General features: G+C 46.6%; 1 protein-coding gene across 4 annotated transcripts in view; it reads left to right on the forward strand.

Annotated features, from left to right (window-relative positions):
- Nucleotides 1-25,543, forward strand: part of CCDC88A (coiled-coil domain containing 88A) — a 552,486-nt gene that overhangs the window by 154,418 nt on the left and 372,525 nt on the right. For all 4 annotated transcript variants that reach the window (XM_030196448.1, XM_030196447.1, XM_030196444.1 and 1 more), the window contains 2 exons: nt 996-1,054; nt 19,738-19,821. In XM_030196448.1, coding sequence (XP_030052308.1) covers nt 996-1,054; nt 19,738-19,821 — 143 coding nt within the window. The remainder of the gene's footprint in view (nt 1-995; nt 1,055-19,737; nt 19,822-25,543) is intronic.

Genomic DNA, 25,543 nt, shown 5'->3' on the forward strand with positions numbered 1-25,543 from the left:
TGTCCTTGGAGAAGGCGAAGATACTTACCTGTAGCAGGTATTCTCTGAGGACTGCAGGCTTCATATTCTTACAGTCCCGCCCACCTCTCCTTTGAGTTGTCGCCTTCATTATTTTATTTTTATTCTTTTGGCTTTAAAATTATACTGAAAGGACCGTGTTCTCGCGGCAGGCAGGAAGGCATTCGAGCACAAAGCTCTGACTTTTTACTTTGCCATTAATGCCAGACCGGGCGACATGGATCGGCATCTACCCACGTGTGAGAATATGAAGCCTGTTGTCCTCGGAGAATAACTGCTACAGGTAAGTATATTCGCTTTTCAAAGGACAGCAGGATTTCAGTTGTCACAAAACTTGCTCACCTTTCTTGGAGTTGGCTTTCCCTATTAATAATAGATGTATGCAGAATGGAGACAGCCCCGTTCAAAGGTACAGACAGGGAAAATTCTGCACATGTGTGTTGCACCACTGTTGAAGGATGTTAACGCTTTGTATATTTTTCTAGCTGTGCTCAGATTGTCTCTTTTTTTCTAGTAAATCCTTGGTCTCTTCAGCCCCCTCCCCTCTAGACATGATGGTAGCAGCAGCAGGTGATGTGCTTGTTTGTACTAGTCTGGTTTCAGTTACGGAAATTGTCTTATACTGGCTCTTCTCAGGCTTGCCTGGCTTCACTGGGTAAAATGTGGGAGGGATGGATAAAGTACGAAAGGTGCTTGTGGGTCATATAAGGACAGATGAGGTAAAAGAATAGTTAGCAGCTATCTATTGCTGTAATAGTCCTCAAATTGGTTGAAGAGAGCAGGATGGGTCATGGCAGTACTTGGGATCTGGCTACCGCTTTTAGAACTTGCATTTGCACATTCAGGTAGTTTGCTTCTTTATAGGCCATTTCCTTTTCATAAAACTGTTAATGCTATGTTTTGTTTTTAAATGTTGATTTTTTTTTTAATAACAGTAACCCACATTTACAATGTAAATTATTACTTTTCTTTTAAAGAACAAGGTACTGAAGAAATAAGAAAGCTACTCCTTCTGTTACTGGGCTGTGCTGTTCAGGTTTGTATAATTGTGTGTTCTTAAAATTTTGTTAATGTCATTGTTACAGCTGCATGATTAATAAGGGCAGTATCTCTGACTTTTTCATTTTCTGTATAAATTCTTACATTTATTTTAAAATAAAACTGTGTACAAGTTGTCATGTTGCTACAAAAGTCGAAAATACTATGGTACAGAGCTACACTCAGGAATCCGGAAGTAATATGCTTCCTATTTACAACCAAGATTGATTTGACTAATGTACCGTATTTTCAGACTATAAGATGCACCGGACCATAAGACGCACCTAAGTTTTAGAGGAGGAAAATAGGAAAAAAAATTTTGAAGCAAAAAGTGTGGCGGAGATCTGCTGGAGGACCACAGGTTGTGCAACACTCTTGTATGGGGACAGCAGTTTTGCACAACCTGTGTGGCTCTGCAGTGGAATTTGTCCTCTCCTGCCATCCATGCCCAACGATTCTCCTCTCTCCCCTGCCCTCCCCTCCTCTCCATGTCCAGCAATTCTCCTCCCTTCCCCATGTCCAGCGATTCGTTCAAACCCCCGCCCACCTGCCTGCCTCTCCGCCCTCAGCTCCCCGACTTTCTGTTCCTGCAACCGTGCTCCCTGCCTTGAACTCTTTAATTTACATACCCGAAGTTCCGGCGAACCAGCAGTAAGTAAAAGCGGCAGGCAGGCTCGCCTCCTCATCGCTTCCCTTCCCTCTCAGCGCGTCCTGCCCTCGCGGAAAGGAAGTTACATCAGAGAAAGGCAGGACGCGCTGAGAGGGAAGGGAAGCGATGAGAAGGCGAGCCTGCCTGCTGCTTTTACTGCTGGTTCGCCGCAACTTTGGTTAAAGATTTCAAAACAGGGAGCACGGGTGCACGAACGGAAGGGAGTGGGCAGGTGAGCTGGACCTCACAAAAAAGCACTGGGCGGAGTTGAGGCGTGCCGTGCGAGGCCCTATGTGGTCGCAACGCTCACCTTGGCCCAAGACCGCCTCCCCCCCACCCCACCCCCCCAGCGAGCAGGTACACTACATTCGGACTATAAGACGCACCCACATTTTCCTCCCAAATTTTTGGGGAAAAAAGTGCGTCATATAGTCAGAAAAATACGGTAATTAAAGGCTTAGTACCTCATAATGTGTGTTAGAAACATTGATTTGCATTAATAAGCTGCAAATTTTAATACATAAGCTACTTACATGAGTTGCTAAAATACAGTGGGGGGTTTTTGTGCCGGTATGGCGTACCGGCACCTTTTTTCCCCAGGTCCAGCTCACCTGCCTGCCCTTAGCGCCCCAACAGCCCCACTTTCTGGTCCAGCCACCCCACGCGTTTAAATCTTGTATTTTTTTACCTGAAGTTGCAGCGTGGGCGGCGGCATTAGTGAAAGCAGCAGGCTCGCCTCCTCCAGTCTTCCCTTTCCTCGTGGAAACAGGAAACTACGTCAGAGGAAGGCGGAACACACAGAGGGAAGGGAAGGCTGGAGGAGGCGAGCCTGCTGCTTTCACTAACGCTGCAGCCCGCGCTGCAACTTCAGGTAAAAAAAAAATAAAAGATTGAAACGCGGGGTGGCAGGAACAGAAACCAGGGCTGTCAGGGAGCTAAGGGCGGCCAGGTGGGCTGGGGTTGGCACTGGAACTCGACGGGGGCTGAAAAGGTGGGCAGGTGGAGGCTGGGGCGAGTTACTGGACATGGATGGGAGGGGGGATAGGGGGCAAAGGAGAATCGCTGGACATGGAGGGGAGGGCAGAGGAGAATCGCTGGACATGGGAGGGGAGGTCAGGGGAGAAACAAGAAATCGCTGGACATAGATGGGAGGGCATAAGAGAATCACTGGATATAGATGGCATGGGAGGGCAGAGGAGAATTGCTGGACATGGATGGGAGGGGATGGCAGGGGAGAGAGCAGAGTTGCTGGACATGGAAGAATGGAGGGAAGGGCAGGAGAAATGCTGGACGGATGGAGGAGAGGGATGACAGGAAGGAGATGCACATGTATGGAGGGGAGGAGAGAGAGGAGAAATGCTGGACATGGATGAAGTGGAGGGCAGGGAAGAGAGGAGAGGAGAAATGTTGGAGGGGAGGAAAGACAGAGGAAGTAGATGCACATGGATGGAGTGGAGGGGGAGAGGAGAAATTCTGGATATGGATGGAGGGGAGGGGAGAGAGTTCAAATGCTGGACATGGATGGAAGTGAGAGAAAAGAGAGAGGAAGTGAGATGAACATGGATGGAGGGGAGGAGAGAGAAGAAATGATGGACATGGATGGAGGGGGAGAGGAAAAATGCTGGTAATGGATGGAAAGAGGAAGGAGATGCATACTGATGAGATGAGGGAAAGGGAAAAAGGAGAAAAACTGCACATGGATGGATAAAATAGGCAAAAGCTGGATCTACTCTATACCTCCTCCAGTCAAGTCTGTGGAGGACCCAGGTTTTACCTATGGATATAGGGCAAGAAATGAAGAAGAAAGGAGGAAAGTAAAGAAATAAATGGAAGGGAAGCCCTGGAAATGGAGTTAAGGGAACAGATAGAGAGCAGCAGAATCAGAGACTGGGACCAACATGGTCAGAAAAACAAAGTCACCAGACAACAAAGGTAGAAAAAATAATTTTATTTTCATTTTAGTGTTTGGAAGATGTCCAATTTGAGAATTTATGTCTGTCTTATTTTGCACTGGGTATACTAGAGCTGTAACAGCTTACATAAATTATTTATAATGAAAAAAAATCATAAATTATTTTTTTTCCTATACTGGTATAGTATTTTCAATGATACTGCTTATATGCGCCATGGCTGGTATAAGAGGTGTGGCTACTGTGGGTGTGGCTACCATAGGGGCGGGCCATAGATGGTGACCCCACCCATAATGAGTACCAGTACCTTTTTTCCTACAAAAAAAGCACTGCATAAATATAAGATTAAATCAAAGTTCATTTAAATGTAGTGCAGCTTATATTAATATACACATCTGTAATAATAGTGGCCAACACAGAATATTATATCTGTCTCTATATTATTCTTAAAAGATGCATTGTACTTTATTGCAGCCTTTAACGTGCTATTCAGTAAAGAATGTAAATCGCAAGTGCCTTCCTTGGAAATGTGACTACTCCACATTTAGCCACATTAAAAAGAAGATGGAAATGAAAGGCTCTCCGGCAAAGACCTTCTCCTTTCAGGTGGAGCAGAGGGTTCAGAGGGAATCCCATAAGACTCATCTGAGGAAAAGTATCTGGGATCCTCTTTTGAATCCCATGGGCGCTCCTCTTTGGTGCCGGACAGTATCTACCCATGGGATTGCCGAGACCGAACCTGCCTCAGTGCCGAGGAACCATGTTCCCAAGAGCGGCATTGAGAGGTCAGCTCCCACCTCGACTCTGGCAAAGCTTCCTCCACCAATGCTGAGAGAGTGCCAGCTTGGGTGGCAGTCCACACTGCAGGCTGAGGGCCAGGCAGGGCCACAACGGGAGGTAGAGTAGGCGCAAGCACCCCTGATAATGATGCAAACTTTTGCATATGGCCATCCAGCAGCTCAGGGAGCAAGGCCCGGATGCTCTCATCGAGGGCGAACACCAGATAAAGCTGGGGTACCCTCTGAGGCACAGGTTGCAGAACCGCTTGGGTTGATGTGGGTGTGGGATCTCAGCCGGGTGGGAGAGGGAACAGTCCTCCCGATGCAGACGCTTCTCAGATGTCAAATCCTTCAACGTCCTGGAGCTCCCAGCACCATGTGTCAAGGGTGACCGATGACGATGAGGACGACATCGAATCCTCATGTTGCCTCGTGGTCAGGTCCAACAATGGATGGTCCCGGGGGGCCTGCACAACAGGAGACCTCGAGACAGGTGAAGACCCACTCAATGCCTCACTGCTCCCAATGTCTAAGGGTCTTGAAGCAGCCATGCTTACCGACGCTTCCGATGCCAGCGCGGTGCTTGACATCGATTCCAACCCTTCCAACCTTGATGCCGATGTCGAGGAACCAGATTTGGCTCCAAAATTCCTCTCTCGTTGAGCCTCTCGGGAAACCTGGGGTCCTCTTCTTCATGCAAAGACAGAGAACACAGTTAGCAGGGCTATGGTCGGGCCCTAGACCCTGCAAACACCAAGAATGGGTGTCCTTTCCCGAGATAGTCCAATTGCACAAGGTACAGTGCTTCAAGCCACTGAGAATCTTCGTGGACATGGACGGAAAAACTTTGTTAGCTAAATTAAACGACTCGATGGTGCCTGAAAAAGGGGCAAGGCACGATAAAAAGAAAAGGGAAAGACACTGCCAAAGTCAAAGCCTGAAAGCGACCAAAAGACAATGGAGAAAATAATAAAACATAAAACCCGGGCAAAACAATTCTAAGAAAAATAAAGGTTCCAATAAAAGGAACCCAATAACAAAGATGGGAAAAATGCCGGAAGGCACAAAAAATAGCTCTATAGACTGAGCGACTGAGGAGAGGACCAGAAAAAAACACCTTCTCCTAACGTGGAGAAAGAAGAACTGAGGAGACCGCGTTCATGCGACGGGCGGGAATGCACTCATGCGTGCGCAGTGAAGCACGATCATACTTCACAAAGCTTTCTTTTAGATATGGCAAAATGCCGGACTGTGCGACACAAATCGGCATCACCCACTTGTGAGAATAATAATTACTTTAAATTGAACCCACTATTCAATGGGAAGCAAGTGAAACACATACAAACTAGGTAATATATCTTTATACTTTAATCCTGCCAGAATTCTACGCGACTGCCCACTGCAAAATATGCGCAGAATTACCCAGGGGCACAGGATACAGCAGTTTCACACAGAATCCTGAATTGCCATTCGGACCAATCGGGACACACATCGTGGGACCTCCTCCTTTATGCTGCATAAAGGGGGAGGTCCATGCAGCACTCGGAGGAAAAGAAAGCTGTAGACATTGCTTACCCACGGCCACAGTAGTTTGTCATCCTGAGAGACAGTAATGGGGATTTTTTTAAAAATCCAAATGGCACATCAACAGAGGCTTTTTTTTGTAGCCTGTCCCTCTAGTGGTAAAAGCCGTGGTGAAGGCTAACTAGTCCACCTGCTGCCCACCCCTCGTGAGCACACCCTGGGCCTATCTTCACACACCCCGTTGGTCTAGTGGTCTCTTCGGGGGTGGGGGAGAGGAAAGAACCCCTTCTCTTTCCCACCCATTCTTGCCACTTCAGCTAGCCAGCTGACTCCTTCTGCTACCTCCCCCTCAAGCCTCAGTGGCCCTTTCCAGACCTTCTTTCACATGCTCTGGTTGTCTAGTGGACTCTTTCTGGAGAAAGAAAGAACCCCATTCTTTCCTGCCTGCCATTCCCGCTGCTCTCTGGCCAGTGCGCTTCTTCAAAATGACCGCCAAGACTTCAAGTGGTAGTCTCGTGAGGCTGCCGCACAAAATCTCCCTGTTCATTTGGATGAAGCAACGGTACCAGCTCAGAGCAGCTGCAGCAGGGCAGAAAAGAGTGGGGTTCTTTCCTGCCCCGAAGAGGACTGATGCAGCACAACGTGAGTGCAGATGGGTGCACGTGGTGTGTGGATGCAGGGGGGACTGGAAAAAAATGCATGCGCTGTGGGTACAGGTGGGCTGGAAAAAAATAATGCATTGTGTGTGTGTGCAGGGGGGGGGGGCTGAGAAAAAATAATGGATGGTATGTGGGTGCATGGGGGCTGGAAAAAAAGTGGATGGAGTCTGGATGTGGGGGAAGGGGGTGGAAAAAATGATCTGCCCTGTTTACAAAGCAGTGCGGCAATACTGGCAGCCGCTAGCACAGCTTTGTAAACGTTGGGGGGGGGTGGCTATGGATGGTATGTGGGTGCAGGAATGGGGGCTGGAAAAAAGGTGGATGCTATGTGGGGGTGCAAGGGGTATTGGAAAAAATGTGGATGCTATGGGTGTTGAGAAAAATATGAATGGAATCTGTATACAATGAGGGGCTATAATATTGTTTACATTATGACAAAGAAACTTACAGAATTGCAAGTTTTCTGCACAAAATTTTGCAGAATAGCAAATTTTGTGCACAGAATTTTGATTTTTTTTTTGGCGCAAAATTCTGGCAGGAGTAATACTTGTTGGTGTTAACACTCAGGAGTCTAGCAGCAGCATTATGAATGTTAACAGTGCACATTATTACAGCATATTAATGTGTTTGCTGAAGAGGCTGATTTTCAAACTACATATTTTGGGACAAAGTCCATGGACACTTTTAAACCTTTGCTCCAAATTTCAAAGCAAAAAAGCAGCTTTCAAAATGAATGCATGCTGGCAATGAGTACAAAATATCAAAGACATTTTCTGCAGACAGATTTTTTTTTTTTTTTGGCAAATACCGTGTAGAGTTGAAAATGTAGTCTATGTTTACTATTTTCACTCTAACAAAACAAAACAAAAAAAAAGCCCTAAATGTGGCTCTTTTTGAGCCACTGAATTTTTGCCATCTGAAATATTTGACCTGGAAGGTCATTTTCTTTTGTGGCTGTTACTTCAGTAAGCTTCAGGCCTTAGTTGTGGATGCACCTCTAAGTGTCATCGCAATAGAGTTCTCCGCACACACCCTAAGTTCCTGGCAAAGGTGGTGTCGGAGTTCCATGTGAACCAGTCAGTTGTCTTGCCAACATTTTTTCCCCGTCTTCGTGCCCACCCTGGTGAAAGCAGCTTGCACAACTTGGACTGCATTGGCCTTTTACATGGAGTGGACAAAGCCCTTCAAACAGTCCGCCCAGTTTGTTTCTTTTGATCCCAACAGGAGGGGAGTCGCAATCGGAAAACGCACAATCTCCAGTTGGCTAGCAGATTGCATTTCCTTCGCTTATACTCAAGCTGGGCTGACTCTAGAGGGCCATGTCACAGCTCATAATGTCAGGGCCATAGCTGTGTCAGTGGCTCACGTAGTCAGCCTCCATTGAAGAGATTTGCAAGGCTGCGACGTGGTCTTCAGTCCACACATTCACATCACACTACTGCCTTGAGTAGGACACCCAACGCAACAGTCAGTTTGGGCAGTCAGTGCTGCAGAATCTGGGGTTTAGAATCCAACTCCACTCACCTAGGCCCATTTTATTCTGTTCCAGGCTGCACTCAGCTAGCTTGTATATAGTTTCAGGTTAATCTTCGTTATGTCCTTGCTGTTACGAGGCCCACTTGACCAATGTTTATTGTTTTGGATGAGCCTGGATGCTAGGGATACCCCATGTGTGAGAATAATTCAGCCTGCTTGTTCTCAGAGAAAGCAAAGATACTTACCTGTAGCAGGTATTCTCTGAGGACAGCAAGCTGAATATTCTCTCAAACCCGCCCACCTTCCCTTGGAGTTGTTTGTTGCTTTCTTTTATGCTTTAGAACTTAACTGAGGAGCACGGTCACGTAACGGGCGGGAAGGCACTTTGCGCATGGGTGGTGCGGCGCTGCACACGCCCCAGAAGGCTCTAGCAAAACTTTTTTCAATTTACTATGCATTCCTGGGCTGACACGGATCGTTGACCCATCTGTGAGAATAATCAGCCTGCTGTCCTCGGAGAATATCTGCTACAAGTAAGTATCTTCGCTTTCCTCCTATTTGTTTTAAAAGTATTTCCATATAACTTCCACGAGTGTCCCCTAGTCTTTGAACTTTTGGAACGAGTAAAAATTGATTTACAAGTATGCAGTTGCTGGCCTGGTACGCTGCAAGTTCTAGTCCCAGCTAACTCTACCACCTTAGCCCTTGCCGACAACTGATCAATCTTATCAGTTTTGGTGTGCACTGGTTCCCACGTCTTCTGGTAGCGAATTCCAGAGATGGGCTATTATATCTGTCCAATTGGATTACTGTTTCTGGGAGTTATTTTCTTCTTCTGGTTTCTCAGGCTGGAGCATGGTGCATGTGTCTATCCTAGTCGCCAGGGTTTTTCTGGCAGATTGGGTATCCAACTGTTCCATGGGGGGTGCTTTTCTCCATTGGCAGTGGTCTACTGTGTGCAGCGGATTACTTCTCTGGCGGGTGCTGGCTTTCTCTGGCCAGTCTCAGATTCTTGACTGAGTAGGGTCTCATCTTAGATGCTGAGGAGCTCGGCTTCCTGTCCCAGTGGATCAATTTTTAGATCTTAAGAACATCAGAATAGTTTTTCTGGTCATCAGTGGCCCCTTTAGTCCAGTCTACTGCTTCTTATTGTGGCCAATCCAGGTCCTCAGTGCCTGTTTGTCACCCTATTGGTAGCAATCTGCAGTGCTGCCAGTCCTGGGACAGGCAGTGGTGAATTAGCTGGGACAGCTGGCACGCCGCTTCTGTGCTCAGGTTCCTTTTATTGTTTTTCACAGCTCTGCTTTCTGTTGCAGTGCCCTGACACTGGATTCTCCTGTGGATTCTTTTGCACTTGGACTCCTTTTCATTTCATTGCACAGCTAGCAATTCTTCCAGGGCTGCTTCATGATACCACAGGGGTTTAATAGTGCTGAATCAACCAGCTGAGAGTGAGCACGGAAATTCAGAGGTGGCTGGTTGTGGTTTTACTACAGCTTGCCATAAATAGTGCACTATTTTTCTGCTGCACCAGATCTGGCTATGTGCCACACTAGTGAGCTCCATGCCACCTAATTCTAGTGCATGGCCACGCCGTCCTATTCTTGCCACTTTCTTCAGGCAGATAGCTCTCTTAGAGGCTACTTCTACTGTCCATTGGCTAGGTCCCATTTCCAAGCTACCTTTTTGTGGTACTCCTTGGTTTGGAGAAGATTTAGACAAGTTGGTTTATGGCTTAGGGACTCTACGCCTTGGAGCTGGCTGGAGGATGAGATTCCAGATCATTTTCGAGTTTCTCAGTCTCCTCTTTGGTTTCATGAGGCATAGAGCTCCGGTCTATGCATATTTCTCTTTTAGGGTTCCCTCTTCAGCACCCGCAACCGCCTTTCATACCGACAGTAAAGACTCGGCTTCAAACTACAGGTCTTCCAAGGCCTTCAGCACCTCCCACTGGAGGGATCTTTCAGAATAGCAGGACACCCTTCCAGGTTCCAAGGGGAGTGTAACAAAATTGTTCCAGCCCCATATGTCTTGAGCATACTAGGGCAGGGTTGCGCACTGGGGTTCTCCCATTTCACTCCAGTGTTTTTCTTGCCATCTCCATGCAAGCTTCGGCCCTAATGTTGAGCAAGCCATCTTGAACACACTTCATCATTTAGGCACAGTCGAGGCTGTCCCCAGTTGCTTTTGGAGACCGGGATGTTCTTCTATTTACTTTGTAGTCCCAAGGAAGGGGGGTTCCTTCCACTGGGATTTAGTGTTCACAAAAGTCTGCAGTGTGTTAAAAGTTCCACATTTAACAGTAGAGTCCTTTCTGTCTGTAATAGTTTCAGTCCAGCTGGGGAATTTCTAATCTCCCTAGATCTCAGGATGTGTGCTTTCTTCTTCCCATCTCGCCTTCCCACAGACGTTTTCAGGAATGGGCTTTGGAGGTCATTATCAATTTGTGGTCTTGTCATTTGGCATTTCCCCTGCACCAAGGGCCTTTTGTTTCAAGGTCTTGGTAGTGGTGGCAGCTTTTCTTTGTAAACGGGATTCAGGTTCTTCCATGCCTTGCGTTTTTTTGATTTGCAACTCTTCCTTTCATGAGTCTTCTGGGTTAATCCTTGTTAGCTACCTTTCTTCAGTCTTTTGGATTGGTATTCACTGTCACCGAGTGTCAGGTGTGTCTAGCTCAAATCTTGGCGTACCTGGGGGTGATATTCGACTTAGGCTTACAGAGGTGTTTCTCCCTGCTGCTCCTCAGCAGGGGATTCGCATTCAAGTCTGGTTCTTCTTTCCCTGTCAGGGAAACAGGGCCCGGGGTTCTAGTACAATGTTCAAGTTCTGGGTGCAATGGCCTCTATCTTGGCAATTCTCTCATAGGTCAGTTTCCGCATCGGTCCTGTGGTTCTTTCTCAGCGGTTGTTTTTCATCTCTCTTAGAACTGCCAAGGCTACTTCAGCCTCATCCTGTAGTTCCACCACTGTCTTCCTCAACTGATTCAGCAGTTATCTCTCTGGCTTCTTCTAGCAGATGGCTATCTACGTCTTGGGTGCTGCTATAGCGGGCCTTAGCTGGGGCAACAGATTACTGAGTCCTTTCAGGAGTCCGATAGTCAGTCTCTGCTTCCATTGCCAGAGGTGTGGCGTTGGGGCTGGCATATGAGGTGAATTCCTGGAATGTTTGTCTTTTGACATTGACCACGCAGATGTCTTTGCCTTTTCCGGGCATGTGGTTGTGGTTCTTAATGAAGTTGATACAGATCTGGATGTCCCTCAGACGCAGCGTCTTCCTGAGGACGAGTCTGCTCGTTCTTTCCAGTTGGGTCCAACTTGCCATTGTTTTACAGATATCAGGTGCCTTCATCCGGGGCAGTCTAGTTTTAATCAGAGATCCAGGAGTCGGGCTAAGCGGGTTTTCAGAAATCCAGCCTTCGTCGTGTTGAGATCCTCTGGAATTCTCTTGTGGGGGTGTGGTAAGTCTTTACTGTCTTTCTTTTTCAGGTGGTTTCTGTGTCTCTCCCTGCTTTCCTTGATGTTCACTGTGTGCTTCTATGCTATTTGATGGTGGTCAGTGAGTTCCGTTGGTTAGCTTGTGCGGGCTTTGCTCAGGTCCTGTTAGGTACAGTGGCTTGCACGGCTACACTGGCTCGCGGAGTCCCGTAGGCTATCCCATCTGCGTATTTACTAGGGGGAATCCTCTTCTGGCTAGATTCCATACATTTTCTGTCTGAGCTGTTGGGGCTTCTGTCAGCATTCGTTGTCCAGTTATGGTCCCGGGTCCAGTCCGCAGAGGCAGTGGGTTCCCAAGAATACACAATCCACATGGGTTTATATATATATATATATATATATATATATATATATAGTATATTGTATTTACATACATAAGCTCACAGCACTTAGTACAGGTAAATATTATAATGCCGTATCGGTGTGTGTGTGTAGATGGGAATCAAGGAAAGAGAGGTAAGAGAGAGGGAGAGCCTCGGGGTAGGGCTGAAGGAGATGGGGGGCCAGAGCCAGGTGCTCTGGTGGCTAGAGATGTGGATGTGCAGAGAAAGAAGAAGAAGCAGAGCCATGTGCTCTGACTTGTATATCTAACAGGAACAGAGAAGGATCAAATAACTTCTATTTGGGCTGCCTCACGTTGGCTGAATATCAGCCCCTTTGAGTAGAGGCCATGTGGCTTTCTTCATTGGCCCTTAAATTTAATCAGAGTGTGAAAAATTGTCCATTCTCTATTCTTGTTGTCAACTGTCGATGTTCGTGAGTGCACATTCACTTCATTTGAGTACCTAAAAATGTAAAATTCTTAAAAATGTCTTCTATGCACACATACCTGTGAATTAACATGTGTATAATGCTTGCCAAGTATAATAAGGAGAAACAGATACAAACATTTGTTTAAAAATTGAACTTTTTTTGTGGGTATGTACACCCCCAGTTGACCCTAATTTTATTTTAACTACTTATCTAGGAGCCCTTTTACTAAAATGCATTGAACGCTGATGCATGCTTAAACAGAGGAAAAATGGCATAATGCAGGGCACGCTGAAGTGTTGTTTGTTAGTTTTGTCATCTGCATGCACTATCCTGCTTATACTCGAATGAGAAAAACGCCCAAGTTCCGACCTAAATCGGGAGATGGACGTTTATCTCACAAAAATGAATAACGCGGTATAATCGAAAGCCGAACTTGGACGTTTTCAACTGCACTCCATCACGGAAGCGTACAAAGTTGACTGGGGCGTGTCGGAGGCGTGGTGAAGGCGGGTCTGGGGCATGGTTATCACCCGAACATAGATGGGCGCCTTTCGCCGATAATGGAAAAAAAGTATACGTTTGTAGGTAGAATTTAGGGCACTTTTCCTGGACCCTGTTTTTTCACGAATAAGGCCCCAAAAAGTGCCCTAATTGGCCAGATTACCAGCAGAGGGAATAGGGGATGACCTCCCCTGACTCCCCCAGTGGTCACTAACCCCCTCCCACCACAAAAAATGATGTTTCACAACTTTTTATTTTCACCCTCAAATGTCATACCCACCTCCATGGCAGCAGTATGCAGGTCCCTGGAGCAGTTGTTAGGGGGTGCAGTGGACTTCAGGCAGGTGGACCCAGGCCCATCCCCCCCCTACCTGTTACAATTGTGCTGCTTAATGCTTAGTCGTCCAACCCCCCCCAAACCCACTGTACCCACATGTAGGTGCCCCCTTTCACCCCTTAGGGCTATAGTAATGGTGTAGACTTGTGGGCAGTGGGTTTAGAGGGGTATTTGGGGGGGGCTCAACACACAAGGGAAGGGTGCTATGCACCTGGGAGCTCTTTTACCTTTTTTTTTTGTTTTTGTAAAAGTGCCCCCTAGGGTGCCCGGTTGATGTCCTGGCATGTGAGGGGGACCAGTGCACTACGAATCCTGGCCCCTCCCACGAACAAATGCCTTGGATTTATTCGTTTTTGAGCTGGGCGCTTTCATTTTCCATTATCGCTGAAAAACAAAAACGCCCAGCTCACAAATTGTCGAATAAAACATGGACGTCTATTTTTTTTTTCAAAAATACGGTTCGGTCCGCCCCTTCACGGACCCGTTCTTGGAGATAAACGCCCATGGAGATAGACGTTTTCGTTCGATTATGCCCCTCCACGCATGCAGTATTTATTTTCTAAGACTTTTTTGGAAGGTACATGTGGGGCTGAGAATGGGTGTAGATGCACTATTCAGCTAGTGCACCACAGGTACACTAACTGGTTAGTATGTTCATAATGTGAGAGCCCTTAGTGCCTCCTAAATAGGATGCGGTAAGTGCTTCCACAATTTCTTTTTAAATGGCCACGCGCTAATGCTAACAGCGCACGGCTAGAACTTGAATAAATAGAAAAATGCCTCTTTTATGGCTAAGCTAGAAATGGGCTTAGTGTGCATGAAAGACCTGTGTTATGGCATGCTAAGCCCATTTACTAGTGCAGCTTAGTGAATGGGCCTCATTATTCTGTATTATTTTTTTTAGTAGACATCATTCTTACTGTTGCAGATGTAACTGTGCTTTAGTAGACTATTGCTATAAACATGCTTTCTCCGAGGACAAGCAGGCTGCTTGTTCTCACTGATGGGTGACGTCCACGGCAGCCCCTCCAATCGGAAACTTCACTAGCAAAGTCCTTTGCTAGCCCTCGCGCGCCCGCGCGCACCGCGCATGCGCGGCCGTCTTCCCGCCCGAAACCGGCTCGAGCCGGCCAGTCTTCTTTTGTCCGCACTCGGTACGGTCGTGTTTTCGCCGTGTCGAGCCCCGGAAAGTCGACCTCGCGCGTCCAATTTATTTTGAGCGTGTTTTTTTCCTTCGGGAAAGTTTTCTCTTAGTCGGGAAGTGCTCCGGAAACCCCCCGCCGGGTTTCGTGTAAATCCTCCCCGTACTTCCAGCTTTTTGCCCCGGTAAGTTTTCTTTCGTCGTCGGGGTAGGCCTCTTTTTGGCCTCGGTCGAGATTTTTCTCCCTCTAAATTTTGGTGCTTCAAATTTCGCCATTTCGGCTTTTGATTTCGCCGGCGTGATTTTTCCGCCCATGACATCGAAGCCTTCCAGCGGCTTCAAGAAGTGCACCCAGTGCGCCCGGGTTATCTCGCTCACTGATCGCAGGTACTGACGTCGACGCCTGCATCGACCTCTCAGCCTTTCTCTGCAGCCACTCTAAACGAGAGCCTCCGGGCCGTTCTCCCAGAGATTCTGGGAGAGCTGTTGCGCCCTACCCCTCCGGTACCGGCGGTGCTTGCGCCTCCGGTACCGTCGAGCGTGGCGCCGGCTGGCCCATCGCCCAGGTTGAGGTCCCCGACGTCGGTACCGCGTGCGGTGCCGGCCGCGGCCACCTCCCAGGAAGGCTCCCCGACCACGTCGGCGGAGGGAGCTTCGCCGATGCGGGCAAGGGAGTCTACCTCTCGACGCCCCCATCGTGGACGGGGTTCCACGGAGTCGAGCAGGGCGAGGTTGCAGACACAGGTCCGGGAACTTGTGTCTGACACCGAGGGTGAGGCCTCGTGGGAGGAAGAGGAAGATCCCAGATATTTCTCTGATGAGGAGTCTGAGGGTCTTCCGTCTGATCCCACTCCCTCTCCTGAGAGACAGCTTTCTCCTCCCGAGAGTCTGTCTTTCGCTTCCTTTGTCCGGGAGATGTCTACGGCCATCCCCTTCCCGGTGGTTGTGGAGGACGAGCCCAGGGCTGAAATGTTTGAGCTCCTGGACTATCCTTCTCCACCTAAGGAAGCGTCCACTGTTCCCTTGCACCATGTCCTGAAGAAGACATTGCTTGCGAACTGGACCAAGCCATTAACTAATCCCCACATTCCCAAGAAGATCGAGTCCCAGTACCGGATCCATGGGGACCCAGAGCTGATGCGCACTCAGTTGCCTCATGACTCTGGAGTTGTGGATTTGGCCCTAAAGAAGGCTAAGAGTTCTAGGGAACATGCTTCGGCGCCCCCGGGCAAGGACGCTAGAACCTTAGACTCCTTTGGGAGGAAGGCCTACCATTCCTCTATGCTCGTGTCCAAGATCCAGTCCTACCAGCTCTACACGAGCATACACATGCGGAACAATGTGCGGCAGTTGGCGGGCTTGGTTGATGCTCTTCCCCCCGAGCAAGCCAAGCCTTTTCAGGAGGTGGTCAGGCAGCTGAAGGTGTGCAGAAAATTCCTGGCCAGAGGAGTTTATGACACTTTTGATGTTGCGTCCAGGGCCGCTGCTCAAGGTGTGGTGATGCGCAGGCTCTCATGGCTGCGTGCCGCCGACCTGGAGAATAGACTCCAGCAGCGGATTGCGGACTCGCCTTGCCGTGCGGATAACATTTTTGGCGAAAAAGTCGAACAGGTGGTAGAGTCTCTCCACCAGCGGGACACCGCATTCGACAAGTTCGCCCGCCGGCAGCCTTCAGCTTCTACCTCTACAGGTAGACGATTTTTCGGGGGAAGGAAGACTGTTCCCTATTCTTCTGGCAAGCGTAGGTACAATCCTCCTTCCCGACAGCCTGCGGCCCAGGCTAAGCCCCAGCGCGCTCGCTCTCGTCAGCAGCGTGCGACTCAGCAAGGCCCCGCGGCTCCCCAGCAAAAGCAAGGGGCGAGCTTTTGACTGGCTCCAGCAGAGCATAGCCGACATCCAAGTGTCAGTGCCGGGCGACCTGCCTGTCGGAGGGAGGTTGAAAGCTTTTCACCAAAGGTGGCCTCTCATAACCTCCGATCAGTGGGTTCTCCAAATAGTCCGGCAAGGATACACCCTCAATTTGGCCTCAAAACCTCCAAATTGTCCTCCGGGAGCTCAGTCCTACAGCTTCCAGCACAAGCAGGTACTTGCAGAGGAACTCTCCGCCCTTCTCAGCGCCAATGCGGTCGAGCCCGTGCCATCCGGGCAAGAAGGGCTGGGATTCTATTCCAGGTACTTCCTTGTGGAAAAGAAAACAGGGGGGATGCGTCCCATCCTAGACCTAAGGGCCCTGAACAAATATCTCGTAAAAGAAAAGTTCAGGATGCTTTCCCTGGGCACCCTTCTCCCCATGATTCAGCAAAACGATTGGCTATGCTCTCTGGACTTGAAGGATGCCTACACACACATCCCGATACTGCCAGCTCACAGACAGTATCTGCGATTTCAGCTGGGCACACGCCACTTCCAGTACTGTGTGCTACCCTTTGGGCTCGCCTCCGCGCCCAGGGTGTTCACAAAGTGCCTAGCTGTGGTAGCAGCGGCGCTTCGCAGGCTGGGGGTGCACGTGTTCCCATATCTCGACGATTGGCTGGTGAAGAACACATCCGAGGCAGGAGCCCTGCAGTCCATGCAGATGACTATTCGCCTCCTGGAGCTACTGGGGTTTGTGATAAATTACCCAAAGTCCCATCTTCTCCCAGTGCAGAAACTCGAATTCATCGGAGCCCTGCTGGATTCTCGGACGGCTCGCGCCTATCTCCCAGAGGCGAGGGCCAACAACTTGTTGTCCCTCGTCTCGCGGGTGCGAGCGTCCCAGCAGATCACAGCTCGGCAGATGTTGAGATTGTTGGGCCACATGGCCTCCACAGTTCATGTGACTCCCATGGCCCGCCTTCACATGAGATCTGCTCAATGGACCCTAGCCTCCCAGTGGTATCAGGCCGCTGGGGGTCTAGAGGACGTGATCCACCTGTCCACGAGTTTTCTCGAATCCCTGTTTTGGTGGACGATTTGCTCCAATTTGACTCTGGGACGTCCCTTCCAAATTCCTCAGCCACAAAAAGTGCTGACCACGGATGCGTCTCTCCTGGGATGGGGAGCTCATGTCGATGGGCTTCACACCCAAGGAAGTTGGTCCCTCCAAGAACGCGATCTACAGATCAATCTTCTGGAGTTGCGAGCGATCTGGAACGCTCTGAAGGCTTTCAGAGATCGGCTGTCCCACCAAATTATCCAAATTCAGACAGACAATCAGGTTGCCATGTACTATGTCAACAAGCAGGGGGGCACCGGATCTCGCCCCCTGTGTCAGGAAGCCGTCAGCATGTGGCTCTGGGCTCGCCGTCAGGGCATGGTGCTCCAAGCCACATATCTGGCAGGCGTAAACAACAGTCTGGCCGACAGGTTGAGCAGGATTATGCAACCTCACGAGTGGTCGCTCTATTCCCGTGTGGTGCGACAGATCTTCCAGGCGTGGGGCACCCCCCTGGTGGATCTCTTCGCATCTCAAGTGAACCACAAGGTCCCTCAGTTCTGTTCCAGGCTTCAGGCCCACGGCAGACTGGCGTCGGATGCCTTCCTCCTGGATTGGGGGGAAGGTCTGCTGTATGCTTATCCTCCCATACCTCTGGTGGGGAAGACTTTGTTGAAACTCAAGCAAGACCGAGGCACCATGATTCTGATTGCTCCTTTTTGGCCGCGTCAGATCTGGTTCCCTCTTCTTCTGGAGTTATCCTCCGAAGAACCGTGGAGATTGGAGTGTTTTCCGACCCTCATCACGCAGGACGACGGGGCTCTTCTGCATCCCAACCTCCAGTCCCTGGCTCTCACGGCCTGGATGTTGAGGGCGTAGACTTTGCCTCTTTGGGTCTGCCAGAGGGTGTCTCCCGCATCTTGCTTGCTTCCAGGAAAGACTCCACTAAGAGAAGTTACTTCTTTCATTGGAGGAGGTTTGCCGTCTGGTGTGACAGCAAGGCCCTAGATCCTCGCTCTTGTCCTACACAGACCCTGCTTGAATACCTTCTGCACTTGTCTGAGTCTGGTCTGAAGACCAATTCCGTAAGGGTTCACCTTAGTGCAATCAGTGCATACCATTACCAAGTGGAAGGTAAGCCGATCTCAGGACAGCCTTTAGTTGTTCGCTTCATGAGAGGTTTGCTTTTGTCAAAGCCCCCTGTCAAGCCTCCTACAGTGTCATGGGATCTCAATGTCGTTCTCACCCAGCTGATGAAACCTCCTTTTCAGCCACTGAACTCCTGCCATCCGAAGTACTTGACCTGGAAGGTCATTTTCTTGGTGGCAGTTACTTCGGCTCGTAGAGTCAGTGAGCTTCAGGCCTTGGTAGCCCAGGCCCCTTACACCAAATTTCATCACAACAGAGTAGTCCTCCGCACTCACCCTAAGTTTCTGCCAAAGGTCGTGTCGGAGTTCCATCTGAACCAGTCAATTGTCTTGCCAACATTCTTTCCCCGTCCTCATTCCTGCCCTGCTGAACGTCAGCTGCACACATTGGACTGCAAGAGAGCATTGGCCTTCTACCTGGAGCGGACACAGCCCACCAGACAGTCCGCCCAATTGTTTGTTTCTTTTGACCCCAATAGGAGGGGAGTGGCTGTAGGGAAACGCACCATATCCAATTGGCTAGCAGATTGCATTTCCTTCACTTACGCCCAGGCGGGGCTGGCTCTTGAGGGTCATGTCACGGCTCATAATGTTAGAGCCATGGCTGCGTCGGTAGCCCACTTGAAGTCAGCCTCCATTGAAGAAATTTGCAAAGCTGCGACGTGGTCATCTGTCCACACATTCACATCTCATTACTGCCTGCAGCAGGATACCCGACGCGACAGTCGGTTCGGGCAGTCAGTTCTTCAGAACCTGTTTGGGCTTTAGGATCCAACTCCACCCCCCGAGGGCCCTGTTTGTTCTGTTCCAGGCTACACTCTCAGTTAGTTGGTAAATTTTTTAGGTCAATCTCAGTTATGTCCTCGCCGTTGCGAGGCCCAATTGACCAATGTTGTTGTTTTGAGTGAGCCTGGGGGCTAGGGATACCCCATCAGTGAGAACAAGCAGCCTGCTTGTCCTCGGAGAAAGCGAATGCTACATACCTGTAGAAGGTATTCTCCGAGGACAGCAGGCTGATTGTTCTCACAAACCCGCCCGCCTCCCCTTTGGAGTTGTGTCTTCCCTTGAAGTGTATTGTCTTGCTACATACTGGACTGGCCGGCTCGAGCCGGTTTCGGGCGGGAAGACGGCCGCGCATGCGCGGTGCGCGCGGGCGCGCGAGGGCTAGCAAAGGACTTTGCTAGTGAAGTTTCCGATTGGAGGGGCTGCCGTGGACGTCACCCATCAGTGAGAACAATCAGCCTGCTGTCCTCGGAGAATACCTTCTACAGGTATGTAGCATTCGCTATAATGTTATTAATAATAATCAGCTGTTTACTAGCAATGAAGTATGTATGCTAGGACCTTTCATAATTTTTTAAAATATTAATATATATATATATATTTTTTTTCCCAGTGTGATAGAAAAGAAGAATTCATAGAAAAAATCCAAGGTTTAGATTTTGACACAAAGGCGTCTGTTGCAGTTCACATTCAGGAGGTAATTGTTATATTATATAATTGTTATATTTTTTCTTTATTGTAGAACAATAAATTATTATTATAATGATGAAAATATTGTATCAGATGTGAAAGTTAAAATATATAGCTCAATGGTTATGTGAGATATTTGGGGGTCTTTTACTAAAGCTTAGCTCGAGTTATCTGCAGTAGGGCCCATAGGAATAAAATGGGCACTGCTGCAGATAACTCGAGCTAAGCTTTAGTAAAAGACACTCTTAGTTAATAAGCCCATACAGTGTAAAAGATAGGTTTGTCGTCTTTTTCTTTGACGACAAGGACATTCATGTGATCACATGAGTGAGTTCTGTGACTATGCTTGGCACTGAATGGCTACCTGTTCCACTGTTTGGATTGGATTTATTGATTTTTAATGTACTGCTCTTTACCGAAGTGTCTGAGCAGTTTACAGCAACAAAGGTGAATATACAGCATACATCATAATCATACTAAGGCTTTGAAAAAAAAATAAAAATATGCTATATAAGATATTAAGAACATGGCAGCTACATCATCATACAATCAACCATAATATTGTTGAAAGAAAAGAGTCTTCAGAAGTTTCTGAAAATCATGATACGATAAGCAGTCAGAAAACCCGCCTACGGGTTGAAGTCAGTCTGATAGTATCCAAACCCAGCAGTTTAAAGAGTCCTTTCTGAGAAGACTGCAGCTTGTGTAAAGGAGAATACATAGTTAATTTTTTGACAAATATTCAGGACTTTTCTCACATTTAAAGCTTTAAAAATCAGACACATCTTAAATTCCATCCTTTTCGCAACAGGCAACAAGTGGAGTTCATAAAATATTGGTGTAATGTGATCTGATTTATTTTTGCTCCTGTTTACAGCCTTGCTGCGGTATTTTGTATCAATTGTAGGCATTATAAGTAGCTTTACTAGATCCATTCAATAATGAAGTACAGTAGTCTAGCCTGCTAGTAATAAATGCATGGACCAATTTTCTCAAATTATCCATGGTGAGAATCGGTTTCAACTGCATTGGCATACATAAATATTAGAAATATGATCTCACTACAAGACTTATCTATGAATACAAAGACAAGTCACTGTCACAATGAACACCCAAAGTGACTATATTCTGAGAGAGTGACGGCCACTAATCTCATGTGATGCCTAGTGGCAGTACCACAAGACTTAGAAGAGTTAGAAGGTGCTTAAAGTCTGGAAACAGTATGTAAATTCCAGGAAGCCCTTGACACACTGCACTGATTCACTCTGCTGAACTAACACTACTCCAAGAAGAGTGCTGGAGAGACTTTGTTGTGAACACGGTGCTCCTGCTTGATGCGATTTAGAAGATTTTTATGATTTATAAGGACTATAATTTGAACCTTTAAGGACAATATCTAAGACACAAGTGGAAGATTTGAAATTGAGGAAACAACAATTGGGGAGCATGTACACAGATTGTGGATATATAGAAATGTGCCCACACAAGGTTTATGTGAATGGGTGGTGAAGTGAAGGGTGTGACTGGGCAAGTTCCGGAACTTACACAATATAAGTGGTTTTATGTGATATATGTATTGTAATAAAAGAAATTAAATATTTTAAAGGAAGAACGTTTTTTGTGATATAGTTTTGGGATCTGTTCTTCTAGTTTAAATATTTATCCCCAGTAATATATATACAGTACCACAAGACCGCCACCAGGGGTCATAGATGCCATTTTGATACCAGGCTCTCAACAGGGCAGGAACAACTGGGATTTGCCACTCCTGCTCTTCAGTTTTTCCAACCCTAGATTGATTAGATGGAATATGTTGGCCATAAACTGGACTTGGCTGTTTCTCCGTGCTTATTTTGCAAGTGTCAAAAGAGTTCTGGTATAAAGGTCCATCAAGCCCAGCATCCTGTTTCCAACAGTGGCCAATCCAGGTCACAAATACCTGGCAAGATCCCCAAAAATGTACAAAACATTTTATGCTGCTTATCTCAGAAATAGTGGATTTTCCCCAAGTCCAATTTGGTCTATGGACTTTTCCTTTAGGAAGCCATCCAAACCTTTTTTAAACTCTACTAAGCTAACTGCCGTTACCACATTTTCTGGCAACGAATTCCAGAGTTGAATTACACGTTGAGTAAAGAACAATTTTCTCCGGTTCATTTTAAATTTACTACTTTGTAGCTTTATCGCATGCCCCCTAGTTCTAATATTTATGGAAAGCGTAAATAGATGCTTCATGTCTACCCATTCCACTCCACTCATTATTTTATAGGCCTCTATCATATCTCCCCTCAGCCGTCTTTTCTCCAAGCTGAAGAGCCCCAACCACTTTAGCCTTTCCTCATAGGAAAGTAGTCCCATCCCTTTTATCATTTTCGTCGCCCTGCCTTCTCTGCACCTTTTCTAATTCCACTAATCTTTTTTTGAGATGCGGCGACCAGAATTGAACACAATATTCAAGGTGCGGTCACACCATGGAGTGTTACAGTCGTTATAATGTCCTCATTTTTGTTTTCCATTCCGTTCCTAATAATACCTAACATTCTATTTGCTTTCTTAGCTGCCGCAGCACACTGAGCAGAAGGTTTCAGTGTATCATCAACGACGACAACTAGATCCCTTTCTTGGTCGGTGACTCCTAACGTGGAACCTTGCATGACGTAGCTATAATTCGGGTTCCTCTTTCCCACATGCATCACTTTGCATTTGCTCACATTTGCATCTGCCATTTAGACGCTCAGTCTCTTAAGATCCTCTTGTAATTTTTCACAATCCTCTTGCGATTTAACAACTTTGAATAACTTTGTGTCATCAGCAAATTTAATTACCCCACTAGTTAATCCCATTTATTATTTTATTTATTTATAATTTCATATTTTTCAAAGATATTAATAATCTTTGAGGAAAACAAATACCTGGTAAATATTTTTAACGTACAGTATGAATGATAAAGCTTAAAGGAAAAAAAAACTTCTAAACTAGGTATACCAGGATATTAGTCCACATAATAGAGGATCCTAGATCTTATACATATCCAAAGGAAGTTGATAATATAGGTAATTAGGTTCATAAGAAAAGTCATAGTAAGTCTACCCCTTTATTCTAATGTCCTTCTAAAACGTTTGGCTTTTCCCCTTTATCACCCTGAAGATCCAAATAACCCCGCAATTGAAGAGAATCGTAGAGTACATATTTCTTATCTTTAAACAACAATGTACATTTACAAGGAAATCGTAACTGAAAACGGGCATTAATCTGTATTGCTTCTTGTTTCATCTGTAGAAATTTCTTTCTCCTTTGCTGGGTCCATTTTGAAATATCAGGAAAAATCGAAATTTTTCCACCCAAAAAGAGGATCCCAGATGGTGGTGTAATAGGAAGGCTGTGAGGACGCTCTTGTTTTTAGGTATAATTTTCTTCAGAATTATTTGCTGCTTATTGGGAAGAGCATGCCGAAGAGGAAGGGGAAGCCTGGGGGACCTCCCCTCCCTAAGCTAGATGCCCCAGTATCTCGGCAGACACCGATATCAGCCTTCTTGGTTTCAACCCCGGTATCGAGCACTTCTGCTTCTGGAGCGAGGAAGAGCTCCAGACTAGAGAGCGACTTGTCGTTTAGCCCGACAGAGCCTTCTACTCCTCCACTCCCGCAGCCAGACGAGGCATCGGTACCGAGGAAGTTAGCTGGTGAAACCTAGAAGGTGAGGCGAACCTTGATTGAGGGAGCAACTGCAGGGATTTTAGTGGAAGGAAACCAGAGGTCTTCTAGTATGGCGAACGACAAGGCAAAGATGACAGCTTCCTTGGCGGATTATATGCAAAAAGAAGTTACATTATGTGCCTCAGCGATCAAGCCATTGGTAAGACCGGCAGAAAAATCACTGGAAGTGATTTAGATAACCCTGGAAACCTTACATAAGGTATGTTCTTCTTTGTATCTGTTTCTCTAAATAATTCCAAGCAAGTAAGAGACAATAAGGAATCTATGGAGACTTTATTGACTAAACAAACTAAACTGGAAACGGATTTAAATAAATTTAAAGAAAATCAAGCTGTGTTCTCAGGAGATAGACTACTTATACATCATAAAATTGAAAATATTGAGAATAAAATGAGGAATTTGAATCTCAGACTGTTACATTTTCCTTATACAAAATTTATATCACCGAGAGAAATGTTTCATAGATTTTTAAAAGAAAAATATATTGAACAATCTCTCTCACCTCTTCAAAAATATTATTTACCTATTGCTCAGGATAAACAAAAGAAGTGAGAAGATCAAATTCAACTAGAAACTTCGGTAGAAGCTATAAGTATTTCATCTTTTTTAGAGCAATCTAATGAAGAAATGAAAACAAGAGCAACATTACTTGTTTTGTTTGTTTTTCTACAAGATAAGGAAGCTGTACTGAGGTAACATTTTCAACAGACTAAAATTGAATTTGTTACTCCCATTTATAAATATGTTAAAAAGCAGCGGTCCCAGCACAGACCCCTGGGGGTTCAGAATACTGACCATTTAACCCTACTCTCCGTTTTCTTTCTTTTAACCAGTTTTTAATCCACAATAGGACACTACCTCCTATCCTATGACTCTCCAGTTTCCTCTTGAGTCTTTTATGAGGTACTTTGTCAAACGCCTTCTGAAAATCCAGATACACAATATCGACCGGCTTACTTTTATCCACATGTTTGTTCACCCATTCAAAGAAATGTAATAGATTGGTGAGGCAAGATTTCCCTTCACTAAATCCGTGTTAGCTTTGTCTCATGAATCCATTCTTTCGAATGTGCTCTGTAATTTTGTTCTTTATTATAGTCTCTACCATTTTGCCTGACACTGACGTAAGGCTCATTTTGTCCACTACCGACACCTTGCCCATGATTTCCGTTCCGATCCAAAATGCTTTTAAAGAAATGATCTATAAATTATCATTATCAAATACAAATCATTCAAATTCAGATTATTGTTTACAAAAGTCTACGTCACTGTGACATCGTTAACAGTAAGCTTGTTACCCCTTTTGTTTGTCATTGTTTTTTTAAGTCTGCAACTTTGCCATGTTTAAAGATAATCTCATTCCACTCGGCACATAAATGTAGATAGTAACAACAAATAAATTCCAAGAGGTTGCTGAGAAAACAGCAAAAAAACTGTAGGGAGTTACTTTTTCTGCCGTACCATGTAGGTACCAAGCTTCTGTTATAGAATACTAGCATATTCTATATCCCATTCTCCAAGGAAAAAGCATGCTGCTTGTTCTCACATGTCGGCGTCCACGGTGGCCTAGGAAACGGCAAATTTTTCTACAGCAAAATTTAAAACGTTTTGCCAGAACCTTCTAGCGTGTGAACCGCGCGCACTGCACATGCGTGGACGACTTCCCGCCCATCGCGTGAGCATTCCCGCTCAGTTCTTTCTTCTCCACAGTGAGGTTTTCCCCTGTTCGCTTCGCTGGCCCAGAAAAGAGAGTCTTGACGACTCTTTTATATTTTTTTCTTTTCTTATTTCGTTATTCGTTTTTCTCTTTAAAAAAAAAACCCCGGTATTTTTCTCTTAGTTTTTTGACACTTTCTAAGTTTTCTTTATTTTTGACGCGGCCAGCCTTAGGCTGCGCGGTCGGGTTTTTCCCCTTTTGTTACCTTTACTTTTTTGGCGTCATTTAATTTCACCGAAGCCGTTTTTCCTTCCATGTCATCGAAGACACCCAGCGGCTTCAAACATTGTACTCGGT

The sequence above is a fragment of the Microcaecilia unicolor genome, chromosome 3 (genome assembly GCF_901765095.1).
Source record: "Microcaecilia unicolor chromosome 3, aMicUni1.1, whole genome shotgun sequence".
Classification (NCBI taxonomy): domain Eukaryota; kingdom Metazoa; phylum Chordata; class Amphibia; order Gymnophiona; family Siphonopidae; genus Microcaecilia; species Microcaecilia unicolor.